Source organism: Poecilia formosa, unplaced genomic scaffold (genome assembly GCF_000485575.1).
Source record: "Poecilia formosa unplaced genomic scaffold, Poecilia_formosa-5.1.2 Scaffold41, whole genome shotgun sequence".
In the NCBI taxonomy this organism is placed as follows: domain Eukaryota; kingdom Metazoa; phylum Chordata; class Actinopteri; order Cyprinodontiformes; family Poeciliidae; genus Poecilia; species Poecilia formosa.
This window is the reverse complement of record NW_006799980.1, coordinates 2,630,519-2,651,467: the sequence shown is the minus strand read 5'-3', so window position 1 is coordinate 2,651,467 and position 20,949 is coordinate 2,630,519. Positions and strand designations below refer to the sequence as shown.

Below are 20,949 nucleotides of genomic sequence, written 5' to 3'. Positions count from 1 at the left end.
TGCAAGAGAAAAACAAAACATCCAAATCTCAGAATGACTCCAAGAGGCCAACCTAAAACATCCAGAGTTGCCTCGCTCCTGTTAAAATGCATGAACAGACCCGTTATTACATAACACTGGCATTGTTCACCCCTCGGGATACATGGCTTCCTCTGTGCCAGCTTTAAAAGGTCAGTTTGGAAAAAGCCGCGCAGCCAACTCCTGTTGGCGTCATTCACACAGCCTGATGCGTTTCTCAGTGAGCTCCACCCACTAAACCGGGTTCTCCAGGCCAGCTAGGGTTCTGGTGGAAGCTCTTCTAATTGTTACAGCCCTTCCAGTAAGAGACGTACTTACCTTCATTATGAATATAAGCAAATTGTTCGTTTGAGGGTTTTAATGGTTTATTTGAACCGTTTAGTTTGTTTTAATGCAACAGAGATCATTTCAGTTTTGTTTCCGTTCAGCTGGAGTAAGTAAAGGCAGTTTGGAAAAATCTAGGAGTTACACTCATTAGCGATGTTTCGCATGGTCTTCTTTTGCACTTTCTTGTCCCATGTACTGACAATTTTATTCCATGCAGATAATTTCTCAGATGTATATATCCATTTTTTTTTTAGATATCCTAAAAATGGTTTGGTCCAGACCAACCCAGTCTGGACCAAACCAGATATTTGTTTGCATGTTGAACTATCAGACTGAAGACTATCAATAAAAGTGCAGCTCCAAACAGGACATTATGTCTCTTTGTTTATTTTTTTAAATCATCTTCAGTTTCATATTTACCGGTCAGACATTCTGTAACTTTAAGCTTCTCAGAAATGCTTATAACCCATCTGCGAGGCCCTGGAGGGATCCTGAGTTGGCAGAGCTACTGTTCCTGAGAAAGTGGGTCCGGCACACTCACCACCTACAAAGATCTGCTTCTGAGGTGCCTTACAGGAAGCCACATCCTCTTCCTGTTTAGTCTGAGCTCTGATTGGTCCCTGAGCTGGAGAGCATGGGAACAAAGAAAGAAGTTAGCGTTTCATTACCAACTTTTCTTTTCTTTTCTTTTTCTTTTTTTTAAGATAAAAACAGTCAAAACACAACAGGGAGCCACCTTCGCCTCCTCCCACTTCATCCTCCTTAAATCACCTTTTTAGGACACTTTCTTTAGCTTTCCATCCATGACATGAAATATGAGAGCGGTATACGTCTGTTTATAAATTATTCCATATTTTTAGTTGATATTGCTTTTATACCGGATACTTTTAATATAAAAATCCAAGTCAATTAACATACGAGTGTCGAATTGTTTTCACATTTTGCAAATAAACAAGGATCTTCCCTCCTGTCTGTCTGCTTGTTCAAGGTAACAGAGATGAGTGAAAAAAAAGGGAAATTATCTCATCTGCAGACTGATGCAACTGTCAAGTCAAGATAACTGAGGGCGAGGGAAGCAGACATGGTGTCATTCCCTCTGCTCCCGTTAACATGCCTTATTAGGACATCTGCAGCTGCGCGTGTGTTGTGGTGCTAGTCATACGGCAGATGTTGATTTTTGGTCCCCCCGCCCCCACCTCTTTCTTCTCCCTCCTCCAGACAGCCTGAGTCATGTGACTCCCCTGAAGGTCGGGTCACCCTGTGAGGCTCCTGCCGAGGAGGAAGCTGGCAGGAGAAAATTAAACAATAGCTCTGCAGGTTCATTTTCGGGAAAAGACAAATAGACAACCGAGTTGTGCGTCCTCCTGGCGCGGCTCCACGGCAGAGTCCACTTTAAACACTGTTGTGTAAGGTTTCACTGGAGAGTTTTGTAATCCCTTGACAAACATCAAATCTGTGCTATCAGTGTGGGCTAAATTACAGCATTCATAAACTCCTCAAACACACACAGACAAAAAAAAAGGCTCATTTATAAGCGTCGTATTTCTACTCTGGTGATAACAGCAATGTAAACCAAGCAGCTTCCCTTTCTGGGTCCAGATCTGTTTGGCTGCAGAAAACCCACATGTCCTGTTCCACTTTAAGGGATCGAGGAAAGGTCAGAACCGGGGTCGCTCGACGCGAATCGTTTACTGACAAACAACAAGTGACGTGACGAGTCTGTTTCAACAGTAAACAAGCATCGCGGTGGACTCGTCATTTTCACGGGGTGGAAATATTCCAGGTAAACCTGGAGCGTCTTTCCGAAGTCTCTCCACACGGGTGAAAACATCCGACCAAGCATCGCTGCGAAAACATCTCGAGTCATACATCGCCTCTTTAAACTGTCCAAGGAGTCAGACCTAAAAGGTTGACTGATTTTAATTCATTTTTCAGTCCCGCTGACCCATTTTCATCTTTTATGACTGATCTATAATGCTAACCTTTTTAAGTTGCTCTGACATAAAGCGCTCTGAATTTACATTCTACAAACAAGCATCTAACCCACTCCTTATCTGCCTTGTGTTTCTCTGATGATGCTTTATTTGATGCTTTTGAATGTAGCTATGTTTCTAAAACGTTTCAACATTACCTTTTTTGCACGTCTGATTTATGTGATTTCCAGATGAGCCACTGTCTTCTTTCAACATGTTTATAACTTTTTAAATGTTGTTGGTTTATTTAATTGTTGATCTGGTAAAATGAAAAGTTTCACATTAAAATCATTTTTAACTTTAAAATTAAAAAATGCAGCCAAACTAACTCCTGATTAGTCATGCAACTGATAAGTGTTATGTTTTCTTGTGAAATAGTAATTTCCTTCTTTTTCTTGTTCTGTTTTTTGAGTCATTTGAGAATTTCACTTCCTATCTGAATTTTCTCCCAAGAGTTTAACTGGACTTTAATCTAGTGTTAGATAAGAACGCCATTAGTTGTGCTATTCCTTATTGCATCATCCAACACAAGGAGGCAACAACACAAATGAGAAAAAAGTCTAAATAAAAAATAATAAGAAAAAAAGTGTTGATTCTTACAGTTACTTTTTTAATGTTTTACTGTAAACAGAGAGAACCTAAAGTGTTCAAAGTTTGCAATGTTTGTCCTGAATCCTGTCAAGCCTCCAGAGAATGTTAGGTAGGTTTGTTTATACGGCACCATTCCTCCACAAGGCAATTCAAACTGCTTTACATCAAAAGGAGAGGCAAAAAAAAAACATTGGATAAAAGAAACAAATGTTTCTAACAATTTATTAATCAAATAGATCAAAAACTGCTGTACTTAAAAATGTTTTCAGATTTAAATGAACCATTAGTATCTCAGGTTTTCAATGACTTTATTTCAGAGTTGAGGAGCAAAGGGACTAAATGCTGCTTCACTTTGTTTAGTTCTGGTCCTGGGAAGAAGTGAGCAGGAAACATGGATCTACATGGTTCGTATTAGACAAGTAACTCAGGAATATGTTTCGGTCCAAGGCCCTTTATAGTTCCTATCGACCGGTAGCAAGAACTAAAGTCAGACATACTACAAATGGGAAACCAAAGCAGTGAGTTACGAGTAACAGGATCTGTTTTCCTGGAGTTGGTCAGGAGTCCAGCAGTAGCGTTTTAGATGAGCCGCAGCTACCAGATTGATTAAAGTAAAGACACGGTGGGAGAAATGTAACCTTCTGAAGATGAAAGCTTGAAATATCATCAAATGTTTTTTTTTATTTACCTTCCTGGAAGACCTGTATCTTCCTAACTCACGCATGTTCTAATACTGAAATGAAAGAAAAAGATGAAACATCTGCATTTCATGTCAGCGCTCGCGAAGAGGTTATTTTATTATTGTACTTCCAGCACTCGTGGGCTCTTTCTAATTTGAAGTTACAAGTACACCTTTATAACTATATAAGCTTGGTCTGACTTCCCACAAAGAGGAAACATGTAATCCCACTTAATCTGCAGCTGTGTGTAAAAATCGTTGGTACACATAAACATGGAATTACCAGTAAAAGGAGTAGCAGAACCTGCAGCTTGAGTAATGCGCGTAGTGTTTTTAAAAGCTCCAAACATACAATAACACAAGCGCTGCTGCAGAAACATCCTGAGGAAACGGAACGGAGGCATCAAAGCCTGGGACAGAGCCACAAACTGGGACGTGTTCAAATAAAGTTCATACACGCCTCAGATAATGAAGTCAATATTTGCGATGTAGTTTTTCAATTCCCAGGCTATATATAAAAAGATTTTGAATTCGACACTTTTATCTCTTTGATTTATTTCACCTGTATTTGATTCATTTTAATTTCCCTAAGTAACAGGAAAAGTTGACCGTTATTCTAGGACTTCTGAGAAAGCCGCTTTCCTCAATGAAACCGAACGACTGCTGATCTTACTCAGAAAGATCAGAGAGTACACGAGTGAAAAGCCCAGGATTTATGCTTCCAGCTTATTTAGTTGATACTATCACTGGAAAGCATGCAGACAAACACAGGGATTGGGGAACGTTTTGTACCAAACGGTTTATAGCCGCTTTGGTGACATTTTATTCCTAATTCAATCATAATCACACTTTTTTTAATGTAATTTCTTCTTTCTTTTTTCCCTTTTTACTCAGCAGAACCCTGTCACCATTTTATTTTCATGTTTTTGGAAAGTAAAGAAATCCTAAATGAATTCTTACTGTCCTCGGGGAAATAAAAAAGAAGAATCTACCAGTCAGTTCACTTCCATCTTGGAGACGTTTGTACCAACTTACACCTGCCCTGGGGACAATCCATTTACATTACGTCATACATGAATTCAAGTAATGTCTGGGAATAATGTCTTGTTGCTGGAGCATTTATAGGCTTTTACAAGCCTTTTGTACCAGCTTTGACAAACAATGATCTGAAGTCATTTTCTACAGTCTACTTGTATTTAGCTTCATAGTTATGTCATTATGTGACTATAAATAACGTCTAGGAGCTGGCACCGCCGAGTTCTGTCATATTTCATAAGAGCTGGCTGGTCTAGTCGAAGTACAATCAGTGGAAATGTGGAGTTGAAACAATCCTCATGCAATAACATATTATTGCATTAAATCCTAGGTGAAATTTAAGCATTTTAGGGATCATTCACAATAATTACTGGATCCAAAATGGGGAATCGGCTCGGATCTGGAGCCAAGTTGCTTTCACATTTGCTCATGTTTCATAGGAACAGTGGCATTCATTTAGATTGGCACAATTGTACTCATCATTACAAAGCAAAACCTCATAATGCCTGGAGGTTATGAAGTGACGAAGTTATGGAACGCGTAACTCGTGACCTGAAGTTACATCTGATCTCAGAAACACCCGGTCGTACCGGGCTCCTGTCAAAACCATACATGGGCAGAAAAAACAAATAAAACTACTCCCTTTGTGTTTTCTATTGTTGCAATGGTGATGCAACAGAACAGTTAGTGAAGTTATCGTTCCTGTTCTCATCATTACCAAGCTGAGTTCAACTTCCCTCTAGGCCACAGTTCAACCCTGGAAATGCATCATTCCTGTATTTTATATGCAGTTTTAGTTCTTTGAAACAAAGAGGCATGACGAACAAACTTCTGAAGAAGAAACATTCTAGATAATTTATCTTGTAAAATAAATGACCAGAATCTCAGCGCTTTATAAACCGTAAAAGGGTGAAGGTTGAATGATGCCCAGTAACTCGAAACTACCTCCTGGCATTATCCATAGCCAAATGAGTTTTAATGTAAATATATATTTTTTCATCCTTTACAAAGCTAACTTATCTGTAGAACTGTAAAGAAAACAGCACTGAAACTACTGCTCTGTTTGTGCTCTCTGTGGTCAACTCAATACGTCTCCAATTTCGGTATTTATGAAAAATCATTTTGTTTCCTTTTTTAAATTTTAGTACAACAATTCAAAGAAAAGTAAATGCCTCACCTTGGTCAATATGTGTCGGTTGAGGTTTTGCTGTTCTTAGAAATCTATAATGTTTTTGTCGTACCCAGGATTGGTCTAATTTTGTTGGACTTGATTAGTAATGTAAATCATTTTACAGTCATGAGCGAATTATACGAGCTGTGAGAACGCAGAAACTGGCTAACCGTTAGCTGCTAACGATGCTAAAGTTAGCATCTGCTTCAGAGCTTCTGTAGTTATTTCAGGTTCTAAATGAATGTGGTGCTTCTGATTAGTTCAATGGCTAAGTGGATAAACCTGCTCTGAGTAGATTGAAATGCAGTCTGAAAACATTATCTTGAAAACAATAAAATGATTCTTGTTACTTTTGTATTAAGGCCATTTTAAAGTTAAACATGCTAAGAAAAAAAGAAAGGGGGGAAAATGAAAGATCACAAAATGTAGACAATTAAAACCATGACAATAGTTGTCTACATTGATTACTGATTCTCAAAAGAACAGTTAGTGATTTGTGGAAAAAAAGGGATTTTAAGTTTTCCAAAATATATAGCAAAATCTGGTCTATTTTTAACATAATATGTTGTATTTCATCTAATAAGTTCAACTTAATTTGTTAGTTTTTTTGTTGTAATTTTTATATTTCCTTTTGTTTTCTTCTATATAAGAAGTGCAAATTAAAGGTTTTATCTAATAATTATTCTGAACAAAACATTTAACAGCTGATAGAATATTCTACTGCTTAGACAGCCTAGATTTTATATTTTAGCAGTTGATTCATCAATCATTAAAACATCTTAAAAAAAAACAAAAAACTTTGGTCTTTCTACATATTCCCTTCCTTGAATGAGACTCTGTGACAGTAAAGTGGAGGATCGCTCTCAAAGGTAAATTCTCGTGAGTAGATACACTTCACTTGATTTAGGATGCTTATGAAAAAGAGAACTGGCTGTAAAACTCTTATACAATGAATGGATGAAGGCTGACATGTAGTGGGGGGTTTTTACTTCCCTAAATGTTATGTTTGCTATGCTTCTAATTATAGGATAGTTACATCCTTGTTCTCAAGATATACTCTGCAAAAAAAAACAAAAACAAAAAAAAAAAAAAACAGGACCTTGCAAACTGAAAGGAAAATCTTTTGGGGGTTTTTTCCCCCCATTTCATTCGGGACTCAACTGGATTTTAGTTTCTGAAGTTCCTTGCCTTTGAAACTACTTCCAGTTGCGGCCATTTTTGTATATTTGTAGGGTAAATTGAAACAAAATCTCATCAGAGTGTTTAGCTCTTTATTGCCTGTTTTGGTTGCAGAAACAGTACTCGCCTTAGAGAGACCAGCTCCAATAGGAGTAAATTTCACCTTCTTTTTGGTCGAGTGTCCCCATGGTCCACCTGTTCCCAAAAAGAAGCATGAGATCCAGCATGTGGCGTCCAGGCTGAGAAGTATGTTGGGTGGTTCTGTATTCTTGCTAAAACAGTACAGGCTAAAGAGATAGTGAGGAGAAATAATGACCTTCGATCACAGAAGCAGCAGCTATGAGGTCTGCGCTCGGATCTGAGAACAATGTCACACTCCGACTGAGAGCGTTTAAGTTGGGATTTTGCTAATCGTGGAGATGCTAATGGTCACAGTGCAAGTGAAATGTATTTCTTCTTTAGCTTCAGGCAAAAAAAATAAATTTCAAGAGTTCTCATGAGCAATCTATATTTATAATGTTCACACCATTTATGAATGCAGCAGCCATCTTGGAAGGTGAACTCAGAGATACTCAAAAGACTTTCCCTAAAAGGATTCCGACCATCTTTGTCAGGAGTCTGTCAGTACGACATGTTTTGACTTTTGACAGAGAAAGAACGGAGCTGTGCCAAATAACTTTTGATGGAACACGAGATTTGGATGAAAATGGTTATTTTAGTATGATGCATGCAAACTGATGCCTTCCTTCTTAGTCAATCTACTTTAAAGACAGTTTTGGGCATCAGAATTTCTTCTAATCAAGGGTCCAAACAAAGATGTCGCAGCCTTTTAGATTCCAAAAACAAAATATCCAACAAAGGCCGTGGGTGTTAACAGGTGGTTTGATTCTTGCACGCACTTCCGACTTGATTGTTTGGGAATAAAAAAAAAAAGTGCTTTATTTGTTGTAAAAAAAAAAAAAAATAGACAAAATAGTCACTAAAAATCTCTTACAACTTAGTTGAATGAATGTAACGTAATCAGACATTTCAAGTTCAAAAAGTGGTAAAAAATATATATAAATTTTACAAAAACTGGACATTTGCCCAAACGATATACCTTCATTGCACACCTAGTGTGTTCTTAATCACTTAAAATAATGGGAATTGTCACCTAAACAAAAATAATTAGGAATTGTCACCTAAACAATTCCAAATATAAAAATAAAGATTTTGGTTCTAAACTAACTATTCAAACTGCCCAAAGAAGAGCTAACTTGATAGAAATAACAATTTACAAAATTTGACGATTTTCTTCTACTATTTATCTAAATTAATGTGTATAGTGTTGCTGACCTGCAGCTCTGCAGAACGTTCTGTACCTGCAGCTGCAGCCCTGCCTGTGTCATGACTTGGATGCTGACTCTGCTTTCATATAGGGCAGGTCCCAAGCGAGATGGTCCATTATGTCAGCAGCGGACCAATAATAGTTGCAGTGTGCCACGTTCAGCAGGGAGGCAAAGTGTGACGTCCAGAACTTGACTGTTGTTGGGCCGAACCCAGACGGAACAGGGGCCCTACTGTTTCCACCCAGCCAGACACGCCCCAGCCACACAGAACCAGACACGGAAAGACGCATACACACATGGAACCGATTTAAGTTTTCCCCCTGCCACTGTTCAAATGTCCCCAGGATAAACATTACTGAGCTAAGAAGGCTGGCAATCACCATTACAGATGAGATGTGACGCAATGTCCTGATAATGAGACGTAGTGGGTTTCAGATGTTCCCCCCAGAATGGGGTTCTGCAGATGTTGGCGTAAAGAAAGACGAAACCTGTCGCTGGGTTTGAAAAATTAACCCACGTTTTCCACATTGTGCAGAGCACATTTCAGGATTCAGGCAAAAATATCAGCTAGCAAATGCTCACTTTGCATCGGTGGAACCAGAACGTTATTTCTAATGTAAAGTAATGAGGAACTGAGATCAGGAAATTTTGATTTGAAAAGCTATTTGACTAAATCAAGTAGTTAATCTGGATTTACTGAAACAGTGATCTATGTAAATGATGTCATAGCAGTTGATAGCGTTCCACTTTCTCTTCTTGATTCGAATGCCTCCAGCCAAACCTATTAGCTTTTCTGTAAAGCAAAACTGCATTTCTCTCCACTCTTAAAAACTGTGATGTCTTTAAGAGTGGACTTATTTTAGGACAATAGGAATCCTCCTCTGTTTTGGCTCCTCTCAGATTAGCAGTTAACTTTAGCCACTAAAGCTAACTGCCCAGCTAATTGGGCATAAGTTATCAGCAAGTGAGATATTACCTCCTTAAAAGCTAAACAGTCTCTACTTGATTCAAAAATATTAAAAATATTTCACATTTTTGTCTGGTGATACTGTGTGAATGGTTTGTCCAGGATAAAATATTTTCTGTTTAGTTTTTGTTCAGGTTAAAAAAGTTCACATTCCAGGTTGTCCATCTAAAAGATAAATCAGCAATGTCTAAATATAAGCATGAACAGCTGTTATCTGATGTAAACAGATGAATCCGAGGATGATTAGATAAAAATAAAAAATGAGATATGATGCTTTTTGAACATGGATTTGAATGGGAGCAAAACAAGAAGACAGCGGGGCCTAGAGTGGATGTTTGTATGTGAAAATGTATGTTTAAAATTTTACATTCTCATTAAAAGTGTCAGTAAGGTGAATCTCAATACATGACAATATTACAGAAAAGTTAACTTATTTCACTAATTCTGTTTAAAAAATTGCTAAAAAAATGTATTGTTAATTTGAATTTGAATATATAGCCTATATAAACTGAAGAAAATGGCTGAACGTCTTGGGAATGATCTAATAACACTATATTTTTGAATTTAATATTTACTGAAGAAGATGACTGAATGTGTTTGGAATGATCTAATAATATACTACTGTGTTTTTATTATTATTAATTTGAATTTGATTATATATTAACCGAAGAAAATGGCTGAACGTTTTGGGAAGTTAGGGTTAGGGTTAAATCGTTGGGTTATAAATGGTGGCTGCCAGTAAGTGAACCAGACTCAGGTCAATGATTGTCCACGCTGTGGGACAGTAATATCCCTCTCTCTGCTGTAAATCATCACCTTTCTGCTCCTGGTGACCTCCTCCCCTTCCTCCCCTTCCTCCTCTTCACATCTGGGCTGGCTCCTTCTCGGATGCTCGTTCACGCGTGCCGACACTGCCGAGCGCGCGCCTGCATCTTTTAAAACAGGTCCTCCCGCGAGCTGCGTGGTTTAGTTGGTTCGAAGCAGCGAGCGGTTTCTCAGAGGCGTAACTTAGCTCATTCGGTAGTTTATCTATCACCGTCACTCTGTCGTCGTGTTTGCGTCCGAGGAGATCCACGCACATATATGGAAGAGTCTCAGCGCGGTTTTATTTATTTAGCTTCTTCGCTTGGAACAAGAAGACGGTTTGCTGTCGGTTTCCAGCTGCCGTTTGGTGTTCTTAAATCTCACAGGACGCGGTGGTTCACCTGAAGCTTAGGAGGACGCCGTTTGCATGAAACTCTGATCCGGTAAGATTAACAAGAATGACACTCCATAAATGTACCTTTTAGTTAAACAAAACTAAAAGGTACATTTAGTTTTGTTTACTCTCATTGCCTGGTCTTTTAGAAAACCGTATAAACCGGCGTTCAATGCCCATATGTAACAGCACTTTGACTAATGCAAAAGCCTGATAGAAAACTTCCAATTTCCTCCTAAGTTTGAAATTTCTTCAAATTACTTGGTATTCTGAGTGTTTTTAAGTTTATTGATACATCCTTAGACTATAGCGGTTTATTCGGCTTTGAGAATTTATTATATTGAATTTAAATGATTCATTTTAAATTCATTTTACCATAGCTCAAGATAATGAATTACAGACTGCAAATGTATTTATTTGTATAATTCAATTCTTTTTTGTACTTCTGTACAGACCATGTGGGACAGAGTACAGACTATCTTTCTGCACAGCCTCCCTAGATCCACCCACTTAACAGACGGCTCTGATCATGTTGTGAATGCTATTTTTTAGCCCCCAATAAAAGTCAGAAAGGTGTGTCAAGTAGAGATTATCTTCTGTTTTTCAACTTAGGATGCTGATAAATGTCTGTGACCCCTTTGAGAACGAAGGGTGGGTAAACCATCTTTCAAGTTATATCCACTTTTGTTTTAGAAAGTTGAAAAAGCCGTGCAGTTTAGAAAATGTCAAGAGCTTGTTTACATTTATCACACATGTTCTTTTAATATTGCAAGTATTTACAAACGCAGAGACCTTCCCTAAGTGCATCAACTGTGCAGTCTGACCCTATAAAGCTGTGAAAAAGCTTTGTAGAGTGGCTTATATTTAAGAATGCATTGATCAGGAATTTACTGAATTACAAGATTATCCTCATTTATTTATCAGTACATCTGACTTGATCTGCCAAGGCCACTCAAGGAATTCAAGATGTTTTTGTTTTAATTTTTTGGTCCATTTTAAACTTAATTCAGATCATAAAGGCTTTGTCTTAACTGTTCTGACATTTGAATTAAATTTGCTACCTTGTTGACTTTCACGCTTCTGCACAGCGATAAGGGAGTCTCATGTAGGCTTTGTTTTGATGCAAAGCTAGCAGTCCGAGTACTTTTCCATGTTTGTGAGTCATCTGCAACACTATACATGTATGTTTTGGGTCGGTATACAGGGCTCTGGGTCAGCTTGCGTCTCCTTTTTGTGACTTGACGCAGTTTCAGAAACATTTCTATTGTCTGCAGGAGAAATATTTTTGGGGGGAGGTGGACAGGGAATGCAAGGCTGTTTCCTGCACGGGGGGTTTCACTAACAATGGTCACCTCCGCATAATCCGTTGGTGGTTCTCTCTGAGGTTCTCTCCTGAGGACGAAGCTCGGATGTTAAAAGAATGGCCCAAAAAAAAAAACAGACAGAGAGGGAACAAGTAAGGAAAACAATGGGAGACCATGGAGGTCCAGTGGGCCTAAAGTGTGGAAAACAAAGGAAGGTTAGTTATGGTTGCATAACGCTAGAGTTTGAAATATCTCAGAAGTTTTCAAGTTCCAATTAAACAGAAGTCTGAACTTGTTTTGATTCTTCTAAAGTAGCCTTCCATTTGTTTTTGGCCCGTTTCCAACCCAGTCAATGAGTTTGCTGGTCTGGAACCCAAACTAACCAGTCAGTAAATATTTAATCAGTGTTTACAGAGATGAATATTTGACTCTGAGCGCATCAAATTTGTGACCAATCCTGTTCCGTGGCCTTTAACTGCAAGCTGTACTGACTTGCAGGTTTGTTTGTTTTTTTCTTCCTTCAAGAAACAAGTGTGACTGTGCAGAAACTGTGTCCTGTACCTTTCGTTCCCTAGCTTCCGTTTAATTTTATGTAACCGTTTTGTCGTCTTGTCTATTGTTAAAATCTTTTCATTTGCTTTTTTCCAGATTATAAACACTGGATCTGACTACGGTACGTCTATCAAAGAAAGTTGGATGATTGGAAAAAAGTCTGAAGAGGACAAGCTCAAGTTGAGCAGTTACACCTTACCCAAAGCTTCCTCCAAACCCAACCCGAAGGGTGCCATGGCCCTCGGTAGTTTGAACCTCATGCAGACCCTCAAAAACTCCCCGGCTGCCTTCCGACGCCGCTTCCGCCGGGACCGGACGGAGCTGCTCTCCCACGGCGACCCTCTGTTCAAAGTCCACTACCTGGGCACGGCGAAGATCTTCTCTCTTGACCGAGAGCAAGCCCAGGAGGCCATCTCGCACCTGATGGAAGGTGTCGCAAGTGGGAAGAAGCTGGGCAAAGATCACGCTCTGGTCGTGCGGCCGAGATATGTAGAGGTCAAGGAGCTGAGCACGGGGCGCCAGCTGACCAAAACGTACCTGCAGGACATTGCGTACTGCGCCGCTGACGCTGGCCGACCCAACGTCTTCCTGTACATCTGCAAGCACCAGGGCCAGCAGCTGCAGTGCCGGGTGTTCTGGTGCAGCCGTGCGGAGCGTGCGCGCGACATGACGGCCTGCCTGGCGCGCTCCTTCCAGCGGGCGCTGAACGACTGGCAGGACGGCTCGGCCTCTCTGCCGCCGGGAGACGCGAAGGTCAAATGTCTGGAGGAGTCTTGTAAATCTGCGTCCAACGCCAAGAGCTCAACGCTGCCGGCTGGGCTGGGAAAAGGTGAGGAGGCGGGAAAACCGTAGCAACCAGCAGCGTCGCTACGTCAAGAATTTGTTGCCCTAACCTAGTTGGTGTTAAAAAAAAAAAAAAAAAGCGAATTTATACCTCAAATTCAAACCATCAATGCTATTTATCTCCTCCTCAGTTCGCTGGAAGAGAACGGGCTCTGCGTCCCGAGGCCCCCTCAAAGGCATCACCAGGAGAGGATCGGCCACCGACAGTTGGAGCTGAACCTCTGATTGGACGAAGGTTCTGCGCTGACCTGCTGACAACTTTATGGGTGGAAGCACTGCAAGAGGGAAGGAAGGAAGGAAGGAAATTTGGGAGGGACTGACTTACAAGGCGAAGGGGCTCAAGCTGCCAACCTGATCCATATTTGGTGACATAATGACTGCTTGTAAGGGTGTTATCATAACTGACGAGTGTTTGGAGTTAAATGTTAATGACGCGAGACAGAAACGAGGATGGGCTTGCAACAGGCTGCTTTAGGACTAGTCTGGGTCCTGAGCAGCCAGAGTGTGTGATGTTGAACGCGAGATAGCTGCTGGCTGAATGATCCACCAGCAAAGCTGGGGGTAAAAAGACAAGAGGTGGGATGTTTTGATGCTTAACAGGCAACTTGTACCAGGTCATGTTTTATATTCATGGTGGCATTTACACGTTTGCTGCTCTATTAAACAGATATTTAGGATTCAGAAGGGAGAATGCTGGCACATCAAGCGAAGTAAAACTGTCTCTACTGTTTATAAAGGTTGATCTTGTTACTTTCAGAGCCCTTTCTATGCTCTCCTGTCAATGATTCCGATAAAGAAACCCCCAAGTGTTTTCGGCTCGTTACAAGGACTTCAGTTTCTATGAACTGCATGACAGATCTGATAGCTGTGCTGTCACCAAGTCACTGCAAATCATCTTCATTGGCGACAAACTGCACATAAAAAGAAACGTCCATGAATTTGCACGGACCTGCAAATTCCCGGGGCACTAGCTCGGCATCCAAACACCAGAGGACATTGTGTTCCCACGCGGAGCCTCGGCGAGGAATGCACAGTCATGCACCTGCATTCCACGCCAGGAGAAATCCGAGATCGGGAATCGTCTCAAAAAGCCTCAAATTCTTCATGTCCGGCCATGACTGTGCCTCTACAGCAGCTGCATACTTTTATTTAATCTTTTTTTTTTTGTGCTGCAGTGTATAACCTACTCCTGGTGATGATTTATGTGTTAGGTTTACAATTTAGACTTGAGGATAAATGGTGTGCCTTTAGCCTACCATCATGTTCTCATTTTTATTATTCCTAAGCTAAGCTCGAAACTTTGACTTTTTAAGGTTTTAAATTCACTTTTTAAAAGTGAATTTTAGGATTTTATGTTCAATGATTCTTTCAAAAGGCACAGTTCTATCTGAAAGAAGATATCTGTGCTGTATTTTATTATTGTACTGTTACTGTACATATTTATCTAAATATGTATTTTATGGAATATTAAAAGTTTTTATACTGACTTTGTATGTGCATATTCCTTTTAAGTTTCGGTAACGCATAAAAAAACCAGACTGCACCCTGGTTATGTTTGCTTCCAAACTTAAGTTTTGAGAGCTATATTTAGCTTAACGCAAACAAAACCTTGTCCTCTGTGTTTATGAAGGAGGAGGGGGATTAAAGAGTTTTGGAGATGTTAGGGCAGGTCAATTAAAAGGGTCCTGGGATCCGTAATCCGTCATGCGGGTCGTTTCTTCATGTTGTTTCAACTTGCCTCTGTTCACGTGAGCTCCTTCCCACTGCAGATGCAGACTGACTGGGAATACCCCCACCAAAAGATATGGATGAAATGTCAGCATATGTAGCAAAAACCCAAACTAAGACTTGGATCAAACCATGAAGGAGCTGTAAAAAGATCCTCACTGTTTAACCTTGATTTTAGAAGTTTTAAATCGGATATTTAGACAAAAATCTAAAACCAGAGCAGCATAATCGCTTTTTAACCAGAAAAATAACACTGAAGACTTGATAAGGAAGCCATCATTTTCAACATTTATTACAACAAATCTGAGTGATAAGACAGAATAAGCGTACACTAATTGTTCATGGTGACATAATATGACAAACTGGTTAGTCAGGCTATCTGCTCAGGTAACTAGCCAACTGCAGTTCAAAAATGTTATCTTAAAAATCATGATACCCCATGGTTATTTAGTTATACAGCCGGAGAAGGACTTCAAACCATCAGAACTGTACGATAGAAAATGCTTGCAGTTTTGGAACCATAACGTTTAAAATCTGGCATAGCTTGATATGAGTAACCTGGCAAATTCTAGTTTAAGCTATTAAGGAATTGAGAACATCGAATCCAAAAAAATTTAATATTACTATGAGTGCACTGATTTATCGGTATTGATTTCCTTGCAGTTTGGGAGGTTGGTGATCAGCCGATACTTAAATGTGAAAGTGATCTTATCTGCCTCAGCAAAGGTCTAAAAACAAACCGCTGTCCACTTCTGCTCTGCTGTTAGAGAGGTTTGACTGATAAACCAACCCACCAGGTCCTGTCTGCATGTTTGCAGTTAGCAATAGTCAAATTTCAGACAAAAAAAACAAACAAACCTGGTATCGGACAAAATCGGAATCAGCAAGTCAGGCTTTTTAAAGATCGGTAACCGGCGATCGACCGGTAAACTGCAGTCGGTGCAATACCTAAATATCACTCAATAAAAGCCACTCTTCAAGATTTCATCTTGAAGAGTCCAGCCTTGTGGAGCCAGTGGGCTTTTCCGGGCTCTCTCTGAGTCGCTGTAGCTCCAGCAGGGCCTGGAAATGCAGGCGCCTTAGGGGTTTCACTTCCTCTACCACTGAAAAGAGAAATTCATACAATCAAAGACAAAAATGAACCTTTTCCAGTAGTTTTAATATGTCATATTCAGAAGCCAGAAAAACAACAAAGAAACACAGATTCGACCTTTCTAATGTTTTTGAAGTTGATACATAATTTTAAAATAAATTAGAACTTTTGTGACACAAAAACATCCCTATAAGCCACATCATCTAAACCAGTGGTCCCCAAACTTTTTCCTGTGAGGGCCAAATAACTTTTCCCGTCTCTGGTGGGGGGCCGGAGATTGTTGAGGGGGGGTGGGGGGGGCTGAGTTTCTTGATTGATTTTTACCCAGAAAGCACATGGGCAAAACCCTTGAGTGAAACGGTCACTGGGACTGACTAGTATATATTCCATTGAGGGAATGTAACTTTAACATATTAATTTCTCATATGTTAACATAAAGGCTCGTTTTGAAGAATAAGCTGCTACTTACAGGCATCGCTTCGAAGAACTCGACCTGGAATGCGGCGTTCATAACAGAAACGTGTGTTCATCTGCTCTACCGCTAGCAAACAACCGTACTGATTAAATAACATAAAAGTCAAGCAGTTCCCTAAAAGTCCAACAGATGGCAGTAATGTGCCCCACAATTTACAGGACACACTTCCTGCTAAAGAGCCCCTGGTGGTTGAAGAAAAATCCACATATAAACCGGAAAATACAATAAATGAAAAAAAATCTGAATACTCTCTGGTATTGTTCAGGGGGCCGGACCAAATGTGGAGGCGGGCCGGATCCGGCCCGCGGGCCGTAGTTTGGGGGCCCCTGATCTAAACAGAAAGCCTTACCATATATGGATATAACGGCTGCACCGTTTGGAAATCTCTCATAAAATCACAGAACAGATTGTTTTCTTGATAGAAACCAATCTGTTTAGTTACAAATATAATGTGTGCAGAACGTGCAGGTGAGCTCAAAGGGATTAAACATGTATAGGGAGGATGGATTTCTCCCCACCAAACAGTCTCTCTGCTGGAACAAACTTATGTACCTAGGTTATGTTAACTTGGATTAAAGGGAAGGAACAAGCTAAACCTGAGGAAAGAGGACACAGCCCAGGTAATAATAAAGCTACACCAGATAGCTCAAGCAGGTACTCGACAACTAAACCAACGACTAAGCTGTAGTTGTTTGTTAGCATAAAGTTGATGAGGCCAAAGAATGCTGTCATTTGCCATTAATTAACTGTGGCAGCATAGTTTTTTTTTTCTCTGTGTCTGAGCCAAATGAAGGAAAGCACATTTGACCAGAAATGCAGTGTTTCAATGATAATTGGTGTAACCATTTCATCCTGGTGTGTAGCCCTACATGGAGCATTAGGTCGCAGTAACACTGCTGGTCAGAACAGCAGCAGGAACTATGCTTAACTTTTTCCACTGCCATAACTTTTGTTTTTATCACAATCTCTTTTTCTCCATCCACGGTAAATTACAGGTATGATGGACTAAAAGAGAAAGATTTAGATCCATAGAAAGATCGTAAGTTGTTCGGTCTCCAGTCTTATACTCTTAGACATTTTGCTGAGTTCCTCCTCCTTACTAAATAAATATTCCTAAGTATTCAAAGTCAGATTTTGGAGACTTTGCTCCTTATTTTGGATATATAAATAATAAAAAACAAACAATTGCGAGCCTAAACACAAATGAAAAGGAAATGATGATTAATGTCCTTAAGTGCTCTGAGACAAATACTGATTATCATGGTAAGGTAGCTAAACAGCACCACCTGCAGACTTCAATAGTAACTGTAATATTTTATTATGAAAAGACACCTTTGTCATAGTGCAGCTCGTCCCGATTCCCGTAAATCAGATAGGTCTCCAGGAAGCTGAGGAGGGCTCCTGTGACTAGGAAGCGGTCGTGCAGGGGAAGGGTTTTGATGTAACGCATGTCGAGGGTTAAGGGGTTGGTGGGAGAGGGAACGGTGCACAGGCACACCAGCTCACTCACAATGTCCCAGACACGAATACCTGCAGAGATAAAAGCTTTAAACTCCTGAACTTCATCAAAATCATTGCTTTTTTGTTTTTGTATTTTAAAGAAAATACTTTTAATTAAACAAACAAAGCAACGAGAACACATACTTAAACTGAACAAAACAATCTCAGAAGAGATCCAGAAGCCAACCTCTTCTGGCCCAGCTCATGGAAACTCTGGTAATTATTCCTGAAGCCGTTCACTCAAACAGTATCCCTCCTGCAGGTTGGATTCCTCACATTGTTTCCATACCTCTCGTCTGCCAGTCTGTGATGGACTTCAGCTTCATGGGCGTGTCCTTGACCATTGAATCCATGCCACCGATGCTGACCAGCCGCTCGTGATTGGAGCGTATCCACGCGTACGGGCGTCCGTACTTGACGTAGCCGGCCAGGAGAAACAGAGTGCAGTTCACCTCCTGTCGAAGGAGGAGTTCAAGAGTTAATCTCACGGGAGAAACAGAGCGAAACGTGTGGGTGTGTACTGTCTGCATGCGCTTACTGGTACGGCAATCTCTCCCTCACTGGGAGAGGCTGGGAGAAGATGCTCCTCACCGTTCGGTTCCCTGTAAGCAAGAAAAACAGATCAGCGAGTTAGTGGAGGAACGACGTTCAGCATCACGCCTGACATTTGTAAAATCAAACAGAAAAAATTAATAAATAAAGACACCCTCTTCTGAAACTAAACACCTACACGTCAATGTAAGCAGACACACACAAAGCCACATCAGTCACCTGTCGGTTTGCGTCGGCGTCCTGGAGTGAGAGTAAGTCGCCTGGACGTCTGGCGGGCCCCGAGGCTCCCCGGGCAGGGGGGAGCTGCTCCTGCTGCCCAGGCTAGGAGAGCTGCTGCTGGGTGACAAGCAGCTGCTGCTGGAGGAGGAGTACGACGACGCCCTGGAAACCAAAAAACCTGGGGAGCGCCAACCCTGGGCAAAGTTGGACCGGAGAGAGACAAAACTACACTAAATTGGAAAAGAATAGATACTTTTCATATTGTGCTACATTAGAAACACAAATCTCAACATATTGTAAACCGCCATAACGTAATACATAAGTGTGAAGTAAAATGATACATGAATTTTTTTTTTTGACTTATAAAAATTGCATATGTAGTATTTTAGTATTGCCCTCATAAGTCACCTAAGGTTAAGGTAGAAAATATGTCCACAATTTTCTTATCAGTTGAGAACTTTTTTGGAAAATTGGAAAGCAAAGAGTAATTTATTCATTTATTTAGGGCACCCAAGTAAAGGGGCTGATTACAAATTGATCTTTTAAAAAGAAAGTCAGTTGTTATGTTGAATTTATCCCAATAAACTAGATTGAAGTTTGTGATTGTAATGTGTAAATTACCAATGGGTGAAAAAAAAAAAAAAAGTAGGGCACTACAATATCTTATTGGGACCAAATAAACTGCATTGTGTCCAAATAGCGGATAAAATCAAATATCAGGACTGTGCTCTGCTATTAAAAAAAACAGTTTATCCTTGAATGTGTGAGTCTGCACTCCCAGATCAAATGAAACTAACCAGATCCTCATTGACTACAGTCAGCAGCAGCTCTTCTTTTCCTCTTAGCCAGGGCTGGAAGTATTTAAATCCCTGCGGAATAAACAGCATGACGTGTGTGTTTGGGGCACATGAGCTGTTTCATATCTCCTCTGAACAAACCGTGTGATGATGACCCAACCTGTAACGATCCGAGTAAAGCCAAGTCATTCAAAAAGTGCTGCAGCTTCCTTTTCTGCTCCCTTTCTTTCTTCTGTTGGGACACAAATTAACATGAGGCACAAAGAAAACAACAATACGACCCATAGCACTTCCGAGTGATGGAACCAATAAGAACCCTCCCGGTCTTGTATCTTAGCAACGCCTCCTCACATCTTCCTAGGATCTCCTTTTTACATTTAAAAGACGTCTCCTTTTACATTTACAAGACATCTTATTTAAAAATACGACAAATGAGGCTGTGAAGAAACAGAAAACATTACGCTAAATGCAGCCACCGGCTGCGTAAAAACACACTACTTACACTGGCACTGCTCATCTTCTAATAAATCACAGGATTCACCTCTCTTCTAGCAGGCGCTCAACTTATGAATCACCTCGTGTCATTTTTAAAAACATATGCTCTACCATTTAGCTGTAGCCTGTGTGTTTTATAGCTAACCCTGCTATAAAAGCCTAAACGGAGCTCTCCCTGGGTGTTGTCTGTCTGTATTGGCTGTTGGCAGCAGTGTAATGATGAGGGTGTGCTGCCTCCTAGTGGCCACCAGCGTAAACTGCAACTCCGGTTCAAAGTGAACCGGAGTTACCAACCTGGTTCCTCTGCCGACAGTAAAAAGTTCGCTCTGCTTACCGGAAATGTAATATTATCTTCCTGATAAGGGGATAATACCTACCCTTCTAATGTGAAACCTCAACTGTTCCCTCATATACTAACAGGACGTTTTAACAGAAAAATTGTAGCTGCCCACACGGACCAACCAAATACTCTCTGGAAATAGGTTCTATTGTTGGAGGAATTAAAAAAAAAATAAAAAAGCACTCCATTTGGCAACACTGGTACGAAATATGTTTGAAGGAGTCCATGCAAGGCCTTAAAGCCTAATAGGAATATGTTGAGGGCTCAGTTTGCTGCAACCACTACTAATGCGTTGCACAAAGGCAGATGGGGTTATGGAAAGGGACTAACTCCAAATGCTGTTTATTGTCCTTGTCCAATAGGACAATGATCCCAAACACACATCAAAGTCATTAAGCTTCTGGAATTGCCCCAACCTCAGCAACATAAAAAATTTGTGGACTGTGTTTAAAAGCTGAATACAATGCCAGGAAACAAACCACTTAAATGGAACTTGACCCATTTTGCCAAGAAGTGCTGTCAAATATCCAGCTAGAGATTTGCCAAGTGGCAAATGGGGACATTAATCGCAATGTTAGTAGGAGT

At 40.3% G+C, this 20,949-nt stretch overlaps 2 protein-coding genes across 4 annotated transcripts; one reads left to right on the top strand and one right to left on the bottom strand.

Annotated features, from left to right (window-relative positions):
* Window positions 1-10,235: 10,235 nt before the first annotated feature.
* Window positions 10,236-14,652, top strand: LOC103137560 (uncharacterized). 2 transcript variants are annotated; one of them, XM_016671068.1, is made up of 3 exons: window positions 10,236-10,515; window positions 12,419-13,151; window positions 13,297-14,652. In XM_016671068.1, exons 2-3 carry the CDS (start codon window positions 12,467-12,469, stop codon window positions 13,380-13,382), a joined length of 771 nt encoding a protein of 256 aa, XP_016526554.1. In that variant the 5' UTR covers window positions 10,236-10,515; window positions 12,419-12,466; the 3' UTR covers window positions 13,383-14,652. The 2 variants fall into 2 exon arrangements, with proteins under 2 accessions (XP_016526554.1, XP_007551416.2); XM_007551354.2 differs by lacking the exon at window positions 10,236-10,515 and adding an exon at window positions 10,915-11,985.
* Window positions 14,653-15,158: 506 nt separating this feature from the next.
* Window positions 15,159-20,251, bottom strand: LOC103137559 (uncharacterized). Of its 2 annotated transcripts, XM_007551352.2 has the most exons (8): window positions 20,032-20,251; window positions 19,690-19,761; window positions 19,530-19,601; window positions 18,733-18,926; window positions 18,500-18,563; window positions 18,251-18,416; window positions 17,794-17,991; window positions 15,159-15,996 (listed from the first exon to the last, which is right to left on the bottom strand). In XM_007551352.2, the coding sequence occupies exons 1-8, from the start codon at window positions 20,044-20,046 to the stop codon at window positions 15,878-15,880; spliced, it is 900 nt and encodes a 299-aa protein (XP_007551414.1). In that variant the 5' UTR covers window positions 20,047-20,251; the 3' UTR covers window positions 15,159-15,877. The 2 variants fall into 2 exon arrangements, with proteins under 2 accessions (XP_007551414.1, XP_016526555.1); XM_016671069.1 differs by lacking the exon at window positions 20,032-20,251 and having other exon boundaries at window positions 18,733-18,957; window positions 19,690-20,023.
* Window positions 20,252-20,949: the final 698 nt, after the last annotated feature.